General features: G+C 32.2%; 3 protein-coding genes across 3 annotated transcripts; all 3 read left to right on the top strand.

Annotated features, from left to right (window-relative positions):
- Positions 1 to 3,523: 3,523 nt before the first annotated feature.
- Positions 3,524 to 11,302, top strand: LOC125861756 (ubiquitin-like protein ATG12). The gene is made up of 5 exons (XM_049541615.1): positions 3,524 to 3,682; positions 3,868 to 3,926; positions 9,958 to 10,026; positions 10,143 to 10,205; positions 10,977 to 11,302. Exons 1-5 carry the CDS (start codon positions 3,661 to 3,663, stop codon positions 11,034 to 11,036), a joined length of 273 nt encoding a protein of 90 aa, XP_049397572.1. The 5' UTR covers positions 3,524 to 3,660; the 3' UTR covers positions 11,037 to 11,302.
- Positions 11,303 to 13,098: 1,796 nt separating this feature from the next.
- Positions 13,099 to 14,092, top strand: LOC125861748 (auxin-binding protein ABP19a-like). Its single transcript, XM_049541608.1, has one exon. It carries the CDS (start codon positions 13,252 to 13,254, stop codon positions 13,876 to 13,878), a length of 627 nt encoding a protein of 208 aa, XP_049397565.1. The 5' UTR covers positions 13,099 to 13,251; the 3' UTR covers positions 13,879 to 14,092.
- A 6,334-nt stretch (positions 14,093 to 20,426) lies between these two features.
- Positions 20,427 to 22,034, top strand: LOC125861754 (uncharacterized). The gene is made up of 3 exons (XM_049541613.1): positions 20,427 to 20,686; positions 21,397 to 21,521; positions 21,648 to 22,034. The coding sequence occupies exons 1-3, from the start codon at positions 20,471 to 20,473 to the stop codon at positions 21,712 to 21,714; spliced, it is 408 nt and encodes a 135-aa protein (XP_049397570.1). The 5' UTR covers positions 20,427 to 20,470; the 3' UTR covers positions 21,715 to 22,034.
- Positions 22,035 to 22,158: the final 124 nt, after the last annotated feature.

Raw genomic sequence — 22,158 nt, 5'->3', positions numbered from 1 at the left:
AATGCTTAGCTTTTAGTTGATTTGAATTAATGTATTTGATGTATCATATGTACTTAATATTTTTAGTTGATTTGAATTAATGTATTTGATGTTTGTGGAGATTGGGAAACCTTTTAATATTATCTTTCTTATCGGATCATGATATGTTGTTGTTAGTATCAAATTCAGAATTTAGAATCAATGAATTGTGTTGTTAATATGTAGTTTCTGTTCTGTCTGTAACTAAATTGGTCACTCAATTGTATCATGTACGAAATTAAATCCTTTTGTAGTTGATTTGAATTAATATATTTGATGTTTGTGGGGATTGGAAAACCTCTCAAGATTATCTTTCTTATTGACTCATGAGGTATTGTTTTTTATGTTTTCTCATTTGGTGTTTGATATTCATATTAGAGATCCATTAAATTCAAATTTGCGCCAGAAAGTTCCACATTGATAGGTAAAGTGTTTCCTAACAAAGGTGGCTCCGTACTCAATAGGACTCGAACCCGAGACCTCTGGTTAATGATGGATGAATACTTGCTACTTCACCACGGAATAACCTGCAGCCGCTACAATCTCTGTCACCACTTCTGCCCTTCAAGTAAGCACTCCGTGGTTAATACTTTATGCACATTGGGTAAAGCCCCACAATGTAATAGACTACAAACCACGATGAGAATTGAAAAACCTTTCAACAATTTTTTTTAATCGAATCATAAGGCGTGGTTGTTACTTGTTAGTATTAAATTCAAAATTTTGAATCAGTGAATTCGGTTGTTTGTATGTAATTGGCCACTCAATTGTAGCATGTACGAAATCAAATGCTTTTTATAGTTTATTTGAATTAATGTATTTGATGTTTGTAGGGATTGGCAAACCTTTCAAGATTATCTTTCTTATGGTGTTAATTAATTAAGACAAATAAGTCAGGTCTCTATTAATATTTCTAAAATTGGTCTCACATCAATTCTTGGTTCCTCTTCCTTTAATGTCTCGATTTCTGAGTTTTTATAATGTTATTTTTTTTCTAATTAGGGTTGATTTTTTCCTTAGTTGAGAAAGGCATCTAAAGCAAATTTGGTAACATGGGACTATATTTGTCTTTGTAATAAATACTCCATGAAGGTTATTTTCATACAGGACAATCACATAATTTTTTTCTTACAAATGTTCAAAGACATGCAAGAAAAAAATGGACGATAAAAATTTAACTTTCTGTTTGGATGGTTTATGTATTGTATTGTATTGTATTGTATTGTTTTGATGAATATAATAATTTATTATTTAGTTTTTAATTTATTTTTATTATTTATAATATCGTCTCCTAAAGTGTTCAATTTATATATACTCAAAAGGTGATGATAAAATTGTCATTTTATTTGTTGGTTCTTTAACACTTTGTTTGGATGGTTGTTACATATTGTTTCATAATGTATCGTATTGTATTGTATCGTGTTGTGTTGTGTTGTATTGTATCGTACGATATTGTTTTAATGAATACAATGTTTGGATAGATTGTATTGTTCTCTGTTGTTACATAGTGTCATCCATTCAAAATTTGAATGATAAACCTACAAGAAAACTATGGTATGGGGTAGAGCTACTATAAAAGGGTAGGGTAAAGGATAAAATAGAATTATTAAATAATAAGTAAAGATAAAATAGGAAGAAAATATTAAAACAATGACGCGATCACACCAAATCGGTCGTTATACAAAATGTGTCTTTTCATTGTTACCTAACGATGGATTTAAACGTTACGGTATGGTAAAATTTAAGTAACAATCAAAACGAACATTGTACTCAAACCAACAATACAGTACAATGCAACAGGTAACAACCACCCAAACAAGGTGTAAGAGTTATGCCAAGTCAATATTGAATAAGTAAAAATGAACGGAAGAAGTAATATATAATTAAATACAAAATGAGAAGAAAAAAATGCAATCACACCAAATAAATTGTTGCATAAATGATTCGTTATTATATGATGATGAATTTAGCAATGCGATACAATTGGTAACAACCATCCAAACAAGTTGTATTCACATTGGTTCGTACACCACACCATATTAGTTTATTAGAGACTTGAATATATGAATGGTCACATATTTGGTCAATTTTTATTTTTTGAAAGTGTGGTGTTTGACTAAACTTTTGAGGGAAAATACGTATTTTTGGAAAGTAGCAAAAACTGTTTTTTTTAAAGCTAAAAAAAAAGTTTTTCCCTAAAGATACTTTTGAGAAAAATATACTGAAAAATATTTTTTGAAAATTTGGTCAAACACTAATTATTGTTTAAAAGTGTTTTTAAAATACATTGGTCAAACATAAATTATTTTTCATCAAAAATACTTTTCTAAAAAGTACTTTTTTGAAAAAAAAAAACATTTTCCGAAATAACCAGATTTAAAAACTTGACCAAACAAATATATTTGTGATTGGTCATCAAAGTCACTCATTTTGTTTTTGTCTATTTAATTTCTCTAGTCACCCAACTTAGCTTATATGGTCATTTTAGCCTAAATTTTTTAATACCTATTTAATGAAACGACAACTCTAATTTATTAAGAAAATTTATAATCGTTGTTTCTAACCATCATAAAATAAGTTGACTATAAAAGAAAAGCCCTTAATTATTTTTAACTATAAGAATATGATGGTTCTTCAATTTCTAACATTTTAAACATTAGAATTGTCCGCAATAATATTTAACCATCATATTTTTTTGGTTGAATGTTTTATAGGGTGTATCTCTGATATAGTCAAACTATCTGGATCGAGTTAAAAATTAAGTCATATTTAGAATAAATTGATTCTAAATAAATCTAAACACTAATTTTAAGTAAAATTGAATGATTTTGACAATTAACTAATTTTTAAAACACAAAACAAAATAAGTGACTTTGATAATCAATTATTATACTACAATAGTCTGTGTAATGGACAGGTGTTTGAGATGGTGATTTGCCAAAAAAAAAAAAAAAAAAAACTGAAGTTGGTTGAAAAATGCGGTCTTTATACCACTTCAAAAATTGTTAATTAAGTCTTATAATTAGAGGGGTAATTATATATCATCCGTTAATAAAATAATCTATGTTTTGTTTAGTTTTTTATTTTAATTTATTAATCTTTTTTTCTTTTGTTTAAAGAAATAGTATCTCTTTCTTTTTTTTATAAATTTTAAATCTTAATTTTTTACTTGACATATTTTTTAAATCATAAAATTCAATAATATATTTTCTCTAGTCTATATTGAGTGAATTGTTGAGATACACCATATTTCTTAAGAAAAGTAAATTGGGGCATAAATAAATAAAAAATACTTTTCATTATTATTCTCTTGAATATTTCTCAATTAATCTCTTAGAAAATATAAAATAGTTAAAAGTTTCATTAAATAAAAGGTAAGCATAACAAAAAGTTTTAGTTATAATATGGACAGTAGGGTAAAGGGAGTACTTTAGCTAATTAAATTTCATATATATATATATATAACTAGTTCACTATTTTATTAAATTTATAAAATCAGGATAGACAACCAAATTGACTATTCATCTCGGAAACCATTAGCCCTGATATAAATTTGGACGCACTACTATTTTCAGGAAAGGGGCTTTGAAGAGAGAATGCAGAAATCGTGAGGGAAGCAAAAGAATCAGCTAATACTCAGCTATGGCTTCCGATTCTCGTAAAGGTGTCATTACTTGCTTAAATTTCGTCAAAAATCAAATTCCGCCCCCTGTTTTCAATGGATTATTGTTTTTTGTTTTTGTTGATCCTGTAGTGATTTGATTGTTGATTTTGATGAGTATGTAGTGATTTGATTGTTGGTGTTGATGAGTATGTAGTGATTGATTGTTGATTTTGATGGTTATGTAGTGATTGTTCATTTAAGAGCAACTGGCGATGCTCCGATTCTTAAACAAGCCAAATTCAAGGTTTGTTTTCTTCCATCATATTCTCCTAATTCAGATTATCAGATAAATTGCTCCTGTTAAAATTCTAGGTTCTGTTAAGATCCAAAACCCTAGCTATATATTGCTGCATTGCCATTGTACTTTTTCCTTTGACTATGAGTTCTTAATACAACATAACATACCCAGTGTGGTTCCACAAATCGGGGACTAGGGAGGGTAGAGTGTACACAAACCTTACTCCTAACTCGAGGTAGGGAGTCTGTTTTCGATAGACGCTTGACTTAAGGAAAAATAGTCCAAAGCAGTCTAGATAACGGAAGTACAATATTAAAGGAAGCGGTGTGAATTTATGCTGGAGATTTGATAAAGGTATCTTAACTATTAGCTAAGTGACTATATGAGAAATCAATCCAAATTTGATGTGTTGACCCTCATACTTGGGTATTGAAAGTCTTATTAAGGATGGTATTCTAATGGAATCTTCACAGACACCCATCCAGCTCCTTATGTGATGAAAAGAAGAAAGAGAGAAGATAAATTAAAGTATGATTGAATGCCGTTCATTGGGATGTTTGACAACCTTTTTTCCTTTTAATTGTTTTCATGTATCCCTGTTTATTTTCATTGTTGCTAAAGTGCAGATGATGAATCAAAAGAGACCGAGAATGCAAGTCAAAATTTGTGTCAACCAATTAATAAATTATGCCCAAGTTCTGAATTAGTTGGATTCGACTATATCAATCCTTTGTATCAATTCTCCTTTCAGGAGATAATGCTTAGGTGGGTATGCCCAACCAAATTCCATATCTATAGATGATTCTTCATGTAGATTATCTTTGTTCTGTTCGTCAACCTATAGGTAGAGGGGATAGAGGGGAAAATTAGGATTCTAGTTGTCATGCGGAGAGTCCAAGAGTGTCCTACAATTTTTTGCCTCCATCCTTCGTGCTTTCATTCACTATAGTGATTATTCCTTAGGCTTCCTATCCTTGATCTTAAGCCAAGTGTTTGTAGGTTGTGGAGATCCAACTGGATAAGGGAGCTAGTGTATAACACTATGAATGTACAAGCTAGCTTGTAAAACAACCCTCAAGTATAATACCAGCATAAATGCAGCAATTGGTTTTCTCTTAGCAGTAGCACTGGTGGTGGCCTGATGGAGCAGATTATAAGTGGGGCTGTTGGTTTTTAGCATAAATGGATCTTTCATGAAGGGCTCCTGGTTCTCTTAATTGGATTGATACTGGTAGTAGCTTGTGATAGTAGATAGTAGATACTAAAAGTTTAGAACTTGAATGACTCAATAATTCATAAGACAACAATACTAGAACTCTAAAAGTCTATTCTTCTTCAAGATTTTCCAATTCTTGGAAGTCCAAGATCCATTTCATTGTATTGCTCCTTATCTTCTTCCTCCTTGGATTCTTCATCAATTAGGGTTGAGTAAGACTTGAACTTGTAGATGTAGTATGTACTCTTTTATCCTTGTCAAGTGACCTTGAACTTGAAGAACTTCCCCTAAAAGACCATAGATGTTCTCGTCAGCTCCAACTGTCGTAACAACAGTACCCCAAGCAAGATCACCTCCCTCATATACTAGTTCATCTTCTTTATCTTCGGTGCATCCAACTAACGATTCATTTGCCCCTTCAATATTTTCCAAGACAATTGCATCAATGGTATCATGAGCATTTTAACAACATTTCAATGTTCTATTGTACACGAGATCATTGAGACGCGATAGTGCAAGCCTATTTCTCTTTTTTGGAATGAATCTGCATATAAGTTGTAGAGATCAAGTAATAGGTACTACTATTAATATAACTTAGAAATAGGATATAAATCTTCTTCTTATGTGTTCAAACACACTCCAACTTCACTCACATACGAATAAGCTGCAAGCTAGACTTAATACTTTCATAGCAAACTTTTGCAACATTGGAGTTTGACTACCATTAAACAATAGAAAAAATAATTTTTAAGGTTAATAAGTATAATTAAGTCAAATAACTTAAGTAAAGCTATAATGAACTAAACCAACTCAGTTACCTGGTGACCTTGAGTCTCTGGCTCTTTGGGCTTGACCACAACCAAACATCCCATCTGCATTTTTATACTTAGAAAGCTCAGCGACTAGTTATCTTGTGTTGTTATACTGGGGTTCATCTTCTCAACATATCTATGATAACCCATCCATACTTCTAAATCTAAAATATATCATTTTCTAGAGCAGTATAAAACAACCCCGACTTCAAAATATGGCCTACTGCATGCAAAGGCGGATGGAGTTGCATCAATAATTTCGGACACTTCCTCATATTGCCTCTAAACTCTACCAAAAGCCCGTTCAATAGTTTTCTTGGCTCAATCCATTGCTTCATAAATATAGCCCATTGGTGGGGATGTTTCCCCATCCACCAAACGGAGCACTTTCATCATAGAACTGCAAACATTTAAGTTTCTGAACAACATCATTCCACAAGTGTGCAGAAATAAGATGGTTGACAACTTCTTTCCCCCAAATTTCCTTTGCAAATCCATCCGCTTGAGAAAACCAGAGTTCTCAAGTTTTTCTTTTGTACGTACATAACTTGCAAAGTCAATAAGGCCATTGCAAATCTTGTCTTGGCCTGTTTCACCAAATTTTTTTCATTAGTGTATTTTTTCATGAAAGTTCAACAACGACCTTTGACTATAAGATGGATCTTGATGGCCTTTTTAAAAACTGTAAAAGGAATATCATAGTAATTAGTAGTTAGTAGTGTTAACATAAAGAAAGTTAGAGGATATGAAAGTTATATTATTTGAAGCATATGGGTTAATCTTGTATATGTCACCAAACATCAAATTGATACAATGAGCAACACATGGAGTCCAATAAATGTGTGGTATAGACCCAATCATGTCACCTGCTTTAACATTCTATCATTATCAATGACAATTTTTACTACATTTTCCGATCCGATTCTCTCAATAGTGATCTTAAAGAAAAGTTGTACATTTAGGTAAAATCGATAGATTCGTTGTTAGCATCAACAAAACCAAGAAAGACACTACCTTTTGGAGAATTCACCAAAATATTGATGATCATTTCTTACCATTCATTTGTCCATCATAATGGAAAATTTGAACTTTCTCCATTGCACTTTATGGTCATCAACAATCTTGTCCACTTTCTTCACCTTTTTTTAGGTGAGTAACACTAACTTCATGAAAGAAAAAATAGGAGACTTCATCTTGGGCTTTGTTATCCTACGACCTCAATGAATTTATGAAATGTTGTCTTGGGCCCAGGAATGAAGCCACCTTTCATGAATTTAGAGTTACTCACCTAAAAAAAGAGGTGAAGAAAGTGGACAAGATTGTTGATGAGCATTAAGTGTAATGGAGAAAGTTTGGATGTTCCATTATGATGGATGACACAAAATGGTAAAATGATCATGAATATTTTGTTGAATCCTCCAATAGATAGTGTGTTTTTTTGGCTCTGTTGATGCGAGCGACAAATCTATCGATTTTACCAAAATGTACAACTTGTTCAAGAGCACTATTCAGAAAATCAGATCGGAACATGTTGTACAAATCGTCACTGATAATGCTAGTGAGAATGTTAAAGCGGGTGACATGATGATAGGTGGTACCCACACATTTATTGGACTCCATGTGCTGCTCATTGCATCAATTTGATGTTTGGTGACATATTTAAGATTAACCCATATGCTTCAGGTAATATCTTTCATATCCTCTAACTTTCTTTATAGTTAATACTTATTAGCTACTAATTACTACTCCCTCCGTCCCATTTTATGTGGCACCATTTCCTTTTTGGTCAGTCCCAAAAAGAATGTCACATTTCCTTATATGGTAAGTAATTAAAGGTACAATTCTTCTTTTACCTTTGTTGGTCCCACTTAATCTTAAAATAATACTCCAATACATTTATGAGGAGAGAGAAAAGTGAATCTACTTTGTAAAGGGCAATTTGGTAAACATTTCAAAGTCTTCATTTATTTTTTAAATTCCGTGCCTGGTCAAATGTTGCCACATAAAATGAGACGGAGGGAGTATAATATTACTTCTACAGCTTTTAAGAAGGCCGTCAAGATCCATTCTTACATTAGTCAAAGATCGTTGTTGAACTTGATAAGAAAATTCACCTATGAAAGAAATTTGGTGAAACTGGTCGAGACAAAATTTGCAACGACCCTCGTCTTTCCAAACTACGTATGTACAAAAGTAAACTTGAGAACTCGTGTCCTCCCAACCGAATGGACTTCAAGTAGATTTATTTTGGGGAAAAAAGTTGCCAACCATCCTATTTTTTCACACTTTTGGAATGATATGGTCAGGGCACTTATAGCATGCGGACCTTTGATGAAAGTTCTTCTTTGGTGGATGGGTAAAACCCCCACCAATGGGCTTCATTCATGAATCAATGGATAGAGCCAAGGAAACAATTGAACAAGTTTTAGGTGTAGTTCAGAGGCAATATGAGAAAGTGTTTGAAATTATTTGCGGTGGACTCCATTCGCCTTTGCAGGCAACAAGTCATATTTTGAATCCAAGGTTGTTTTTTACTGCTTAGGAAAATGACATTTCAGATTCAAAAGTGTGGATGGATTATTATAGATGTGTTCAGAAGATGAAGCCCAGTATAACAAGATATATTAGTCACTGAGCTTCCTAAGTACAAAAATGCAGATGAAATGTTTGGTTGTGGTCAGTCTCCCAGAGACTCAAGGTCACCGAGTAAGTGAGTTGTTTTAGTTCTTTATAGCTTTATACAAGTTATTTTTACTTATTAACCTTAAAAAAAATATAGTTGAATGATAGTCAAACTCGAACCTTGCAAAAGTTTGCCATGAAAGTATTTGGTCTAACTTGCAGCTCATCGAATTGGAGTGTGTTTGAACAGGTAAGAAGGCGGTTTTCTATATTATTAATTAATCTCTACAACTGATACGTAGATTCATTTCAAAGAGAGAAATAGGCTTGCACTATCGTGCCTCAATGATCTAGTGTATAATAGAACATTGAAGCGTTGTTATGATGCTCATGATACCATTGATGCAATTGCCTTGGATAATATTAATGAGGCAAATGACTGAGTAGTTGGATGCCCTGAAGATGAACTAGTATCTGAGGGAGGTGATCTTGATTGGTGGAGCTGACAAGAATATCTATGGCCTTTTAGGGGAAGTTCTTCAAGGGCAAAGGAACACAAGTTCAAGTCAGACTCGAACCCTAATTGATGAAGATTTTCAATATTCTTGAAGTCCAATTAAATATTTTAAGTTGAAGAAGAATCTCAATGGCATTAATAAACAGATACTTCCCTTTTCAATCATCACAAGGAAACAAAAAGGGGGCACTTATCCGGAAGAAGCACCTTTTAATTCTTACATGGGTATGTTACTGTAGAAGTCCTTTTCTTTGGGGAGCCTGAGGAATAATAGGGTAGTTGAGATTATTCCATGTAGTGTCAGTTGAAATTTGATTTGAGCCATCTTTGGCACAGACTCTGCACACTCTCTTTATTGTCATATTTGGCTAGCCTAATGCAAAAGTATGCCTCTCATCGGTCCCAATTTGTTTGACACCATTTGACCAGATAAGATATATTGTTTTTTTATGACTGAGAAATTAGAGCCAGCCCTTAGGACCAATCGCAGCCTTTGAAATTCGGGGACAATGTGCCCACCCCTCTAAGCTTATCCACTTAATACCAAAAGCTTAGTTCGCATGCAGTAGATCTCGAACCTGTTACCTCTGTACCAAGTCCATCAACCTTTGCCACTTGAACGAAGCCCTGGGGTTTTTAAGATATCTAGTTTCTTAATGTTTTTCACTTGTCTATGCTGGAACCAGGCTTGAGATACTCCCTTACTATAGATTTAGAGTAATTCCCCAATAGAATTCATGTTATTGTATCCAATCAAAGATACAAAGCTGTACTTCCTAGATTTGAAAAATAGGTTTTTACAATTTTTTGTCCTCTTTTTCCTGTCATGCGTTCATCTAATTATCAAATTGTATATAAACATCAACATAGATTGCAGGTACAGACAAATTCATCAAAGTAATAGATTTTTTGCGCCGTCAACTCAATAGGGAGACATTGGTACGCCCTTTATCTCTCTTGAAATTCTAAAATACAGAAGAATTGCTCTCAATTGTTGAAATTCTGAAGTAATGTGCATTAGAGTTGTGATTACTGATATATTCTTTCCTCTCTAGTTTGTATATGTCAACAGTGCCTTCTCGCCAAATCCAGATGAGTTGGTAATTGACCTATACAATGTAAGTTTCATGCTTATATTATTTTTCATATAATTATTCATGATGTATCCCCTTTGCTGATCAGACATTTTATCTTCGTTTGACATCCATTTTACTGGAAGATGGATATAGTGTTTTTTTCTTTTCCCTATTTTCTTTGACTGGAAGCTGGATAATGTTCCCTTTTTTATCACCAGGCTTTAGTTTTGTACAGGTGTTTTTAGGATGGATGTCCTTTGGTGATCAGACATTTTACTTTCATTTGTAGTTTTTGTTGTTGTAACAAAACAATGCATGCATAGTTTTTTGGCGTATGATAAAATTTTCTTTTATTGACCATCTTTGAAGCTTCAAAAATCAAATTCACGTGACAGCTTGATCTTTTTCAGTATTTGGTACAGTATGAACCAAACATCTTCTTCGACCAACACTCCACAATCTCTAGACAGTGAAAGAGAGACTGATATATCATTCTTTTTGAATGCACTTAAATTCTCTTTGCCTTGGGTTCTCTTTGCTATTTGAAGTAAAACAAATTTTAACAACTCAGCATCATGCATGAGCTCTTGATGCATTTATGGACAATCGGTAGAAAATTATATGTTTCTTTTTTGAGTTCTCCTATTTTTCCTCGTCTCTTCTCTCCTTCTTTATGTCTGAATCTCTAAATTGGTAAATTGACTATTCATTCCTTTTCTTGAGCTGGTCTAGTTACTAAACTTGATTAGACTGTTAACTTTGTTTTCAGATCTTATTATTGATATATTATCTCTATTCTCTCCTTGTTTGCAGAACTTTGGTTTTGATGGTAAGTTGGTGGTTAATTATGCATGCACCGTGGCGTGGGGCTGAAAACTCCTGGTTGTTTGCACTACAACGCTTCAAAGCTCCTCCATACCTGAGTAAATAGATAGTATTATAAGATAGAAACCTGGCATCAATGATTAGTCAAGAGTGTTCTTCGGTAGATTGTTCAGTATATAACTACTCGTATGATTTTAACATTGATGCTTATTGATTGTGCTTCAGTAGTTTCCTTACGGACTATTCACCAGCTCTTTAGAGTTTAGACTTGGATATCTGTCATATTCGTATAAAAAGTTGTGAGTCCCTTTCAACTCCCACCATTGTCACCCTTTAATTCTGTAAAGTTAACAATCCTCTTTCATTAGTGTGTAATTTCAAATTTGTTTGTGACTTTCATCTTTATTTTGGGGTTTGATTGTGCCCAGTTAAAAGAGCTCCAAAAGTTAGATATCGAGTATTACATTATGCTAACCCCATGGAAAGTCCTTGTGTTGCATTCTTGTTCAATATCCATCTGTCAAGGAATGTGGTATGATGGATCGAATCCCTTCACTTTTAATAAGAGGTTTTGGATTTCTAGGCTAGGGTGTCACTTCCTCTTATAATGGGCCTTATGTAACGTGAATCCAGCTAAATGGAGTCCCAAAGTAGATATCGAAAGCTACATTATGGGCCTATCCTAGTTCTTACATGGTAAGGACGCACATTAACTCTCTACCAATGCTAAATCCATTTTTGAATTCTTTTGCAGTATAAGTGACATTTGTGTCAATGATGAAGCACTAGTGACCATATTTTGCACTATTGAAAGCCTTTGTGGAAGGGCAATTACTCTAGTCCACTTATTCCTGTTTCAATAGCTTGCCAATTATCATGGATTTTAGCTATTTGAAGGACATATAAGAAGTTCTACTTCTTCTCTCCAAATTTATGTGACACATTTTTCTTTTAAGTCTGTTCCAAAAAGAATGTCACCTTTCCATAAATTGAAAATAATTTAATAACTTTAAAATTCTTATTTTACCTTCGTGAAATGAGACCACAAATTTCAAAAGTCTTTCTTTCATAAAATTTGTGTCAAGTCAAACGGTACCACGTAATTGGGGTGGAGGTTGTACTATTTTGGGGTTTTCTAGTTGTCATTCTGTCTTCTTTTAGACTAGTCACTTTCTCTAACCATGTGCCTTTAGGACCACTTGACTCAATGCACCCTTTGTCATATAAAACATTCATGTTTATGCAATGGTTTATTCATTTATATATATTTTGGTAATCTAATACTAGTATTTACATGATTTGAGCTTAAATGGGACAATGAGGATCAATATAGCCACTCCGACTTGTTTGGGACGGAGGCGTAATTGTTGTTGATAATCTAACAGTAATAACAACATTTTATGGCAATACCATTGGAGAAAGAAAAGATGATGATGGTATTTAGTTTACCAAGATATGAGGAAATCTTTTTCAAACCAAGAATAAATATGAAGAGAAAACTGAAAGTAGCACTATACCATAGGGATTGTAATTCACAAGCCAGATGCAAGCATTATATTGTTAGTTGTTTGCCCTGATTTTCTTAGACAAAAGTCTTAGCTATTTTTTGTGTGAACCTTCTCAAAGTGTATTTTAGCATCTCAATGATTACTCATCTCTGCTCGTGGATGTTGATCAATTGACCTAACCACGTTAAAATTGTGTCTCCTCTAGTATATTCTGTTTTATAGTCTGATTTTGTCGTCATTCAGGATTTCCTTCGTAAGTTTCCCCATCACACTTGATTATTTCGGTCCTAACATACATATTGCTCAAACTAAATAGTGTTATCAATCCGAGACATGATTTATATTTAGGATTCCACTCCTGTCAAAAATAGAAAACAAAATATCTCAAAGTACCTCTCTACAAATCAACAAACATATCCTGGTTTGTTAGAGCGGGTAAAAGTTCCACATTGGAATGGATTGATGGTTGCTTATATGGACTTTTTCAATCCTCTCCTCGTGATCTAACTTTTGGGGCTGAGTTATTGTCCAGGTACCATATCTTTACGTGTTCTAGCTAGAAGGGAGTTTTTTTTTTTGTGGTGTATTCACTTCTTCAAATCATGATAGGCCATATCACACAACTTGTGGTTGTTATCATTTCCTATAGAAATTCAAGTGACATATTTTTCATCACTCACTTGACTCTATCTATATATATACACTAACTTTAGTATAACATATTTTCACATAAACATCATTCCTAGCAAGTGAAAATGTTCAAACTTCTATTTGTCTTTACTGTCCTCATCTTGAGCAGCAATGCTTCTGTACAAGACTTTTGTGTAGCAGACTTGAAAGGACCAGAGTCCCCTGCAGGCTACTCTTGCAAGTCTGTTACCAAAGTCACGGTGAACGACTTTGTGTTCTCCGGTCTAAGTGCAGCAGGAAACACCTCAAACATCATCAAAGCATCAGTGTCACCAGCATTTGCAGCTCAATTCCCTGGCCTAAATGGTCTAGGTCTCTCTGCAGCACGTCTCGACTTAGCACCTGGTGGTGTGGTACCATTTCACACTCATCCTGGTGCTTCTGAAGTCCTGCTTGTTGTGCAAGGGTCGATCACAGCTGCTTTTGTTTCTTCAGCAAACACTGTTTACTTGAAGACAATCAAGAAAGGTGAACTAATGGTATTCCCCCAAGGTTTGTTGCATTTTCAAGTGAATGCAGTTGGTTTCAACTCTGTAGCTTATGTCTTCTTTAGTAGCTCCAATCCTGGCCTTCAAATCACGGATTTCGCGTTGTTTGCCAACGACTTGTCAACTAAGTTGGTTGAGGCTACAACATTCCTTGATGAAGCACAAATCAAGAAGCTCAAGGGTGTGCTTGGAGGCACTGGCTAGAACTTGTACTGTTTCTCTTTTTTCAGAGTTGTTATTTTTTTTTGACAATTCTTGGTAGCTACTTGCAATTGTCTTGCTTTTGATGATTCTTTCTAGCAATGCCATGTTATTTTGAGCTTAATTCTTATTAATAACTTGCATGCAACCTAAACAAAGTAGTGTCTAATTTTAATGTGTGGCAATGATACCTACTATACTACTCCTTTTGTTCTAATTTACGTGGAACTGTTTGACTTGACACAAGGTTCAAGAAAGAAAAGAAGATTTTGAAATTTATGGGTCCAAAACACTCCTTGATCATTTGTACCACATAAATTGGGATAGAGAAAGTAACGAAAAAGCAGAAGGCTAATTCCTACCCCAAATGAGGAAAATGAAGTATTAATCGAATAATAGTAGGATAATTAAACAAATAGTTTAACTTCTATGAACTGGCGGTATAACCTAAATAAACTAAACCGTGTTTGAATTAAAGAAATTTTGGGATCATAGACAACTATGTTATGTAACGATGACTTCTTTTCGCAAAGAGTACGTACAAATATCTTTGATTGTCCTATAATTCTACATGAATAAATAAAAGTTAATAATTAAATACCCTCTTAAATTTGACATATTTTATTAAATGTAGATCTAAAATATGAGAAGTCTTAATTACCTCCTCAAATATAGGTTTTTAAAACTGTTTACCCCCTAATATGACACGCCATAAAAAAGTACTTTGTACAATTTATATGAATCATTTTCCTTTTTAATTAATTCCAAAAGGAATAAGACATCTCTATATTTAGTAAAATATTAATATATGTTCCTATTTAGGGCCCGTTTGACCATGCGATATGAATTTTTGGAATGCTTTAAATTCGACTTGAGCATCTAAATCTGGGTCAATACCAGCAAAAACATCTCTCAACAAGGTTCTAGCACCATGCCAAATGTGTCCGAAGAAGATAAGCAAAGCAAACGAAGCATGCCCAAAAGGAAACCAACCCCTTGTACTGCTATGAAAAACACCATCGAATTTCAAAGTAGCACGATCTAATTCAAAAATTTCACCCAATTGAGCATGTCTAGCATATTTTTTCACAGTAGCAGGATCATTATAACTGACGACGCTGAGTTCACCGCCGTAGAACTCAATAGTTACACCTACTTGTTTAACACTACACTTCCTTCTAACAGGAACATGCCACGTTTGTGATCCCAAAAGGAAAAATAAAGGCTCGTCGAACGAGTAAGAAGGCTAGTAACTAGGAAGTGACCAAGGATGGTTTTCAAAGCCATTCGATTTACGTGAAGCTAAGGCTGTGATCCGAGGGCGTAAAACGAGAAGATCATAATATGAAATCATGAGATGAACCCATAAGTTGTAAAAATATTAAAATTGTCTCAATTCTTTATACAGTCTTACAAATAAACAAAAGTTTATAAAATCACACAATACACTATCACAAAACTGTTCTTAAAAAATACAACATTTATCGATCAAATCTTAATTCAATAAAAAAAATTGAAAAATTATATTTTATAAATTCAATACAATCTTACGACAATAGTTCGAGCCCGTTTGGATTGGCTTAAAAGTTGGTCAAACCTACTTTTAAGTCAGTTTTTGATTTCTGAAGTGTGGAAAATATAAAAAAAAATAACTTAAAATAAGTCAAAAATGACTTAAAATAAGTTACCAAGTGTTTGGCAAGATAAAAAATGACTTAAAATAAGTAAAAAATGACTTAAAATAAGTAAAAAAATGACTTAAAATAAGTCAGAAACCAAAAGTAGGTCTCCCCCTACTTTTTATTTTTTGACTCAAAAGTCATTTTAGTTTGACTTTTTTATTTTTGACTTAAAAACTATTTTTTTTTAAGCCAATCCAAACAGGCTTAGTCTTGTCCACTCAATATAATGATGAAAAATTATTTTTTATAAAACATTGATTTGAATGAAGTAGTAATAAATTTGATAAAAAATAATGAACTTGGTGAATATAAATGGTAAACAATAATTGATTAGAAGTAATACTAAATTTTATATTGGTGATAATAATCGTCGTTATATGAGATATAAATGGTTTAAAAAGTAATGATATGAATTATAAATTTTTATTTACATATGAACAAATAACTAGTAGATATAAATGTGTTTTTTTTTTTACAAAATATAAACTTGTGGGTCAATTTTTGTATTCCCAAATCTCATGATATGAAATTCTCAAATCATGATTTTTGGAGAATTTGGGATTTTCATATCTCATGATATGAAATCATGAAATGAAATAAGCGTGAAATCGCATGTCCAAACGTTGATTTCATATCATGATATGAAATCGCATGGTCAAACACCTACTTATATGATGTAGTTTGACTTGACATGAAATTTAAGAACGATTTAATCTAAAATAAGTCATAAATATTTGAGTGGCTATAAATCATTTCAGGGGTAAAATGAAAATTTTCAAGTTAACTTTTTACTAAATTGGAAACGTGTCATTCCTTTCGAGATTTAAAGGAAAGTGAGTCATGTAAATTAGACGAAATAATATTGTTATGCCATATAACATATTAGGGGGTAAAAAGTTTCAAATCCATGTTTTTTTTTTGGAGAGGGGGAGGGGGGGTAAATAAGACCTTTCATAGTTTAGGAGGGTTAATAGTTTTAAAAATCCATGTTTGAGGGGGTCATTAAGACTTTTCATGATTTAAGTGTGCACTAATTTAGTAAAGTTTGTCAAGTTTAAAGAGTCTTTTAACCATAACCGTTTTAAATTCTGTCAACAAAAAACACAATAATTATTTTTGCTATCACTTACTTTCTCCGTTCTAGTTTATGTGATGGTATTTGGTGAAATATAAAATTAAAAAAAAAAAGCTTTTGAATTGAACTTATGATTTAAAATAGGCCGTAGATGTTTGTGTGAGTATAAATCATCTCATTAGATATAAAATAAGTACTTTAAAATTATAAAGTTACTAAATATATTATTATTAAATTAAAAAGAAAAAAATACCACATATTAGGATATGGGAGTACTTTGGATTTTTGAACTAAAATTGTCTCTTAGGTCTTTTATTTAAGGCGAAATGATCTGATAGACCCTGTAGTTGTATGAGTTTGTATTCTAAACCTTTCTACTTGACTTTTTGTCAATTTAATCCTTAAACTCAATGAAACTCGATATTTTAAGATCTTCTGATCATTGACCAAACTTATGTGGCAGTTTAATTATTGAGTTGGCACCAACATGCGATTTCATGCGTAGAAGGAGCGTGAACTCCAAATTTTGGACTAAAAATAATTTTTTTTTAAAAAGACCAAAAATAAAAGAAAAAAAAACCACTTCTTTCTTCTTTCCCTCCTAGCCTACCCCATTTCTCTTTGTCTCTCTAATTACCATTACCTTCTTCCCCATTCAACCCTCATTTCTTTTTTTTTTTTTCCTCCCCTTCCCAGTCATCTCCAATTTCTCTTTTCTTTCCTTTTTTCATATTTTATTTCTTCCTGGAGAAACAAAAATGTATTGTTATGGTAGATCTGGTTTTCCTTCCATTTTTCTAGGTTATTTACAATTCATAAGGTGACAAAGATTATATAATCTTGAAGGATGAAAAGTGATTGTTGAATGTCTTTGTAAAATTAGGTAACATGTGTTATGTAAAATTGTGTACGAATATTGTGATCTATCGTGATATTTTAATGGTGATTTATTGGTAGTAATGGAGAAAAGAAATTTATGTTGGTTCAAATGGATGATTTAAACGTTGGTAAAAAAAATATGATTAAGAGTTATGAATGTTAGAAACTTCGAGAAAAAATTGAATTATGACTTTTAAGAACTTGAAGAGCCTGATCATGACTATAGACAATAACGGTCCTGAAAAAGAAAAGAAAAGGTGAATGGAGATGGCGTTAATGGTGGTTGTGGGTTGAGGGACGTGGGGAAAAGGTGAGAGAAATAACTATTTTATTTTATTTTTGTAACTAGAAAATTTATTATTTTTGTCTTTTATGGAATAACATTTTTTGTTAATAATTTAAAAATATTTATGAAATAATTATGATGTGGATATGCCATGTCATTTATGTAATAGAGAGTGGCCTCCGCACATGAAGGGATTTAAAAGTTTCATTTTAATTGAGTTTAAAAGTTCAGTTGACAAAAGGTCAAGTAGAAGAATTCAAAATACAAACGTATATAAGTACAAGAGTCCATCAAACTATTTTTTCTTTATTTAATAACGGGTAACTCGAGTGTTTTTAATTAGTAGGGGTGACTCTTGAAATTTGTGACAATAATATTGAAGTTGTTGCAACAATTCAAACAAATTTTAATTTTTACAAAAAAATTTTAAAATTTGCTGAATTTTCTATAGAATTTTATTTATGGCGTAATTTTTTAAAAAAAAATTCTTCACAGCCAAAATAAAAACAGTTAGTAGAATAAGAGAAAAAATAGTTTTTTTAAAAAAAGGGGAAGAAGAAGAAGATGAAGACGACGAAAATGAAAGAGGAGGAGGAAGTTGAACAAAAAATTAGCATAGAAAAGGAAAGAAGAAGATGAAAATGTGTCATCAAAGGATATAATGTAGTAGATAGATTGCTTCTCCGTTAAGAGATTTTGAATTTGAATTCTAGATATAGAAATTTTTCGATAAGAAACACTTCCTTTCAAATGAAGCTCTATGTGACACAAATTTAAACTAGTCAGACTCCATTATAAATGTCGAATACTGAATGAAAAACTGAAAAGAAAAAAAAATACACACTTCACCTTCATCTCGAGTCCTATGCCCCATTCTCACACCCTTATCTGATATCTCCCACCTACATTTCTCATGTGTTTCTCTATATTATTATTACCCTTATTAATAAGTGAACAATGAAAGGACGAACACAGCATCTCCTAATTGTACTAAAGGTAGTAGAAGTTGTACAGTAAATTCGACTTTCTTTTATTGGTGAATGAACAGGTGTCTCACTTTTGCTTCGGTTTGTGTACTATTTTTGCACTATCACTTATAAGTTTCATCTTCAAATAGTTTTTTATGTTTCTGTTATTAGCATAAGCAATTGACAATTATTTTCCTCATCTTTGAGCCATTAAAAGTTGTACCCTTATTGAGGTGTTTGATCAAAGCTTTAGGGAGAAAATAAGTGCTTCTAAAGAGCAATAAAAGTAGTTTTCTGGACATTAAAAAAATTAGCAAGCTCAAAAGTCTTTATTTAGAAAATACTTTCCAGAATAGAAAATAAACTTTGAAGCCCTTTTTAAAAGCCTAGCCAAACACGCTATATATATATATATATAGATAGATAGATAGATAGATAGATAGATGTGTGTGAAAATCTTAATATATGAATTTGTTTATCAACATTGTAATCATGACATGCATGTTGAAAATTACTCCTATGTAAGTAGCACTTCATTAATTAGCAATTACTCCTAGCATAAGCAATTGACAATAATTTTCCCTTATCTTTGAGCCATTAAAAGTTGTACTCATCACATATAAGATATGAGTTGTGACTGTATGCTGAATTTCACTTCAGTGATGATTTCTTGATTTTGTTTTAATGTTTTTGTTTAGTTTCCTTCAGTACTTTTGGAGCGTGTTAACCATTTAACTTAAGTTATGAGTATATGTAAAATTCCTTGAAAGATTCTTGAATAATGCCAGCTTTTTCTACAACAAAGGTTGTGAGAACAAGTCGGAGATCTTATATATATATATATATGCAGAATATGTATGTCTTGGTGTATCTTTAGCTAAGTTTGTGAGTTCTGAAGGTTCTTTACCATTGAGGGTTGAATTAGTGCATCGTCGATGTTGACAATTTAACTATGATTTTACATTATCAATCAAATACACCTTTGCAAGCAGGACACCGAATGCAATTTTTATTGACTCTTTACTCTATATAGTACTCTACTATGGAATCTGTCGTTAACCATTTTACATATATGAGCCTTTTGTTTTTTCATGTGTTGTCTTCCGTTATTGTTTTGTTCTTTACTATACGATTATTGATGATCAAAGCGTTATGCAAATCATCAAAAATTGACCATCAGTGGCGGAGCCAGAATTTTCAATAAGGGGGTTCAAAATCTATAGAATAGACACATAAAGTAGTCAAAGGGGGTTCGACTTCTACTATATATACATAAAAAATTATTTTAACCATGCATAAATAATATAATTTTTCGCTGAAGGGAGTTCGGATGAACCCCTTAGTATAAGATGGCTCCGCCCCTGTTGACCATGGCTAAAAAAATATTGGGACCGTGCCAAGCACGGACCATGCCAATCTAGTATAATATAAGCAAACAAAGTCAAAAGAGTTTTTGTTAGGATTAAAAGGTCATCTTTCAGCACTACAAAATGTAGTAATGTGTACTATGTAAACCTTCCCCAAACAGTACTAACAAGATCCAAGCTCTGCCATTTACTTGTATCGATGCATATTAAGTTATAATACATTATCTTGATTAATAAAATAAAATAAAAAAAACTATATAATATAAAGTCCCTTAACAACAATACTTCATAGCAGAAACAAGCATTCCTGTCCTCACTTTTTCTCTCCATTAAGATCAATGACTGTGGTAAACTCTCATTCAACACCTTTTCTAATTACCAAATCATCTTTCACTACAAGGACAACAAGGCTGCCTGTCCACAGGCAAGTGGTGTTTGCAAGTATTCATGACAATATTTCAAACATCTCATCATCATCATCGTCGTCATCAACAACAACAATAACAACAACTACTCCGTGTCAGATCAAATCAACTTCGAAAAATGGGCTTAAGGTATTTCGTTGATCTTTTTACTAAAGGTGATGGTGGGATTCGATCCACAAGACTTTTGTTTGTTTTGATATTATATCAAATTATATTAGGCCTAGAGTCTATCTAGACATGTATTAGAGTAGGACTTATTCCAATTACTGTGAATTGATGTTGGACCTTCATATTAAATTATCCATACATTATATGTCCAGTTTTGAGTGTGAAAAAGAAATGAAAGGTTTCTTTATATGGATTTGAACAATCCTCCGTTCATAAGCTAAGTTTTGAATTCAGTTAGATGCAAGATCTATTTTTTACCTTAATTATATGTAATCATTTGCTGCTCAAAACATTTCAATTGGTAGAGATCATAACAATTATCTTTGTTTATTTATCCTTCTTTCTGCTTAGAACATATTGATTCGATCTAATAGGCAGGAGGACTAATCATCCGATCGATAGATTTTGTTTTAGAATTTTGAAATAATATTTGGAGATCATTTTATGTAAGTGATTGTTTATCAAACTAACACGTTGTTTCAATTTCAAACTTGAAATATGAAATTTGAAGTTCGAAAAATAAAGTTTAATTTTTACCCGTCCAAACACAAGCTTTCAAATAGCCTTTTCCAACTCAATTTCACTTATTGGTACTATTTTTATTTTTATTTTTATTTTCAAATATCAACCAATTCATGTACAAACGTCTACTGATTTTTCGCAATATATAGGTATTTGAAGATACGTCAACGGGTGTAGTTTGTTATAGAGATGAATATGGAGAAATCACATGTGAAGGATATGATGAAGGCCCTCGTTTTTGCCACCAACCCCCAAAGTCTCCTTTTAAATCAAGGTATATATATATATGTAACATTATTATTATAATAATTAGAACATATATATACCTATAACATTATAAATACAACCATTTAATTAATTTTATTTTTGATACTTACTATTAACATGATACAATATCCAGAGATGAAGAGATTGTAGGGCTCCTCCAAAGAAATTGGCTTCATATAGCTGATGTTGCTGTGGAATGAAGAGACTTTGTGTATTCTTAACGGGCTAATCGACGCAACTATATATGCCTCAAGTTCAAGTTAATTAGCTATTGTTACTTGAATACTATGTATTCATTCAGTTCTATTCAGACTCATGATAGTTGTCGTTGTTCTAATAGCTAGTATATTTTGACAAAAAGATAAGTGATATTGACTTGCCTTTTTTTTACTAGTTAAGATGTATATAAGTAGTACAATTTGTGTATTGGCAATTTATTTTTCACTTTCAACCTAATGTTTTTTCTTCCAATCACCCACCTCACCCTCACCATCATATTTTTCTTTTTTGGGTCTCACCGACTTTTGATATGAAACTCAAATTTAAAATTGTATGATCATCTTATTTATAAATATTAAATTATCAAATCAATAGATATATTTTAATTTATTTAATTATATCAACAACATGTTCACGTCTGTGTG

The sequence above is a fragment of the Solanum stenotomum genome, chromosome 4 (assembly GCF_019186545.1).
Source record: "Solanum stenotomum isolate F172 chromosome 4, ASM1918654v1, whole genome shotgun sequence".
In the NCBI taxonomy this organism is placed as follows: domain Eukaryota; kingdom Viridiplantae; phylum Streptophyta; class Magnoliopsida; order Solanales; family Solanaceae; genus Solanum; species Solanum stenotomum.
The sequence above is the reverse complement of the archived record's forward strand: the minus strand, read 5'-3'. Positions and strand labels throughout refer to the sequence as shown.

Bases quoted from the DNA above. Each gene is read 5' to 3' on its own strand.
- LOC125861754 (XM_049541613.1), top strand. From the start codon at position 20,471: ATGACTGTGGTAAACTCTCATTCAACACCTTTTCTAATTACCAAATCA. The intron at 20,687-21,396 runs GTATTTCGTTGA...CGCAATATATAG, and splicing joins CTTCGAAAAATGGGCTTAAG to GTATTTGAAGATACGTCAAC. The intron at 21,522-21,647 runs GTATATATATAT...TACAATATCCAG, and splicing joins AAGTCTCCTTTTAAATCAAG to AGATGAAGAGATTGTAGGGC.
- LOC125861756 (XM_049541615.1), top strand. From the start codon at position 3,661: ATGGCTTCCGATTCTCGTAAAG. The intron at 3,927-9,957 runs GTTTGTTTTCTT...ACATCAACATAG, and splicing joins TTAAACAAGCCAAATTCAAG to ATTGCAGGTACAGACAAATT. The intron at 10,027-10,142 runs GTACGCCCTTTA...TTTCCTCTCTAG, and splicing joins AACTCAATAGGGAGACATTG to TTTGTATATGTCAACAGTGC.
- LOC125861748 (XM_049541608.1), top strand. From the start codon at position 13,252: ATGTTCAAACTTCTATTTGTCTTTACTGTCCTCATCTTGAGCAGCAAT.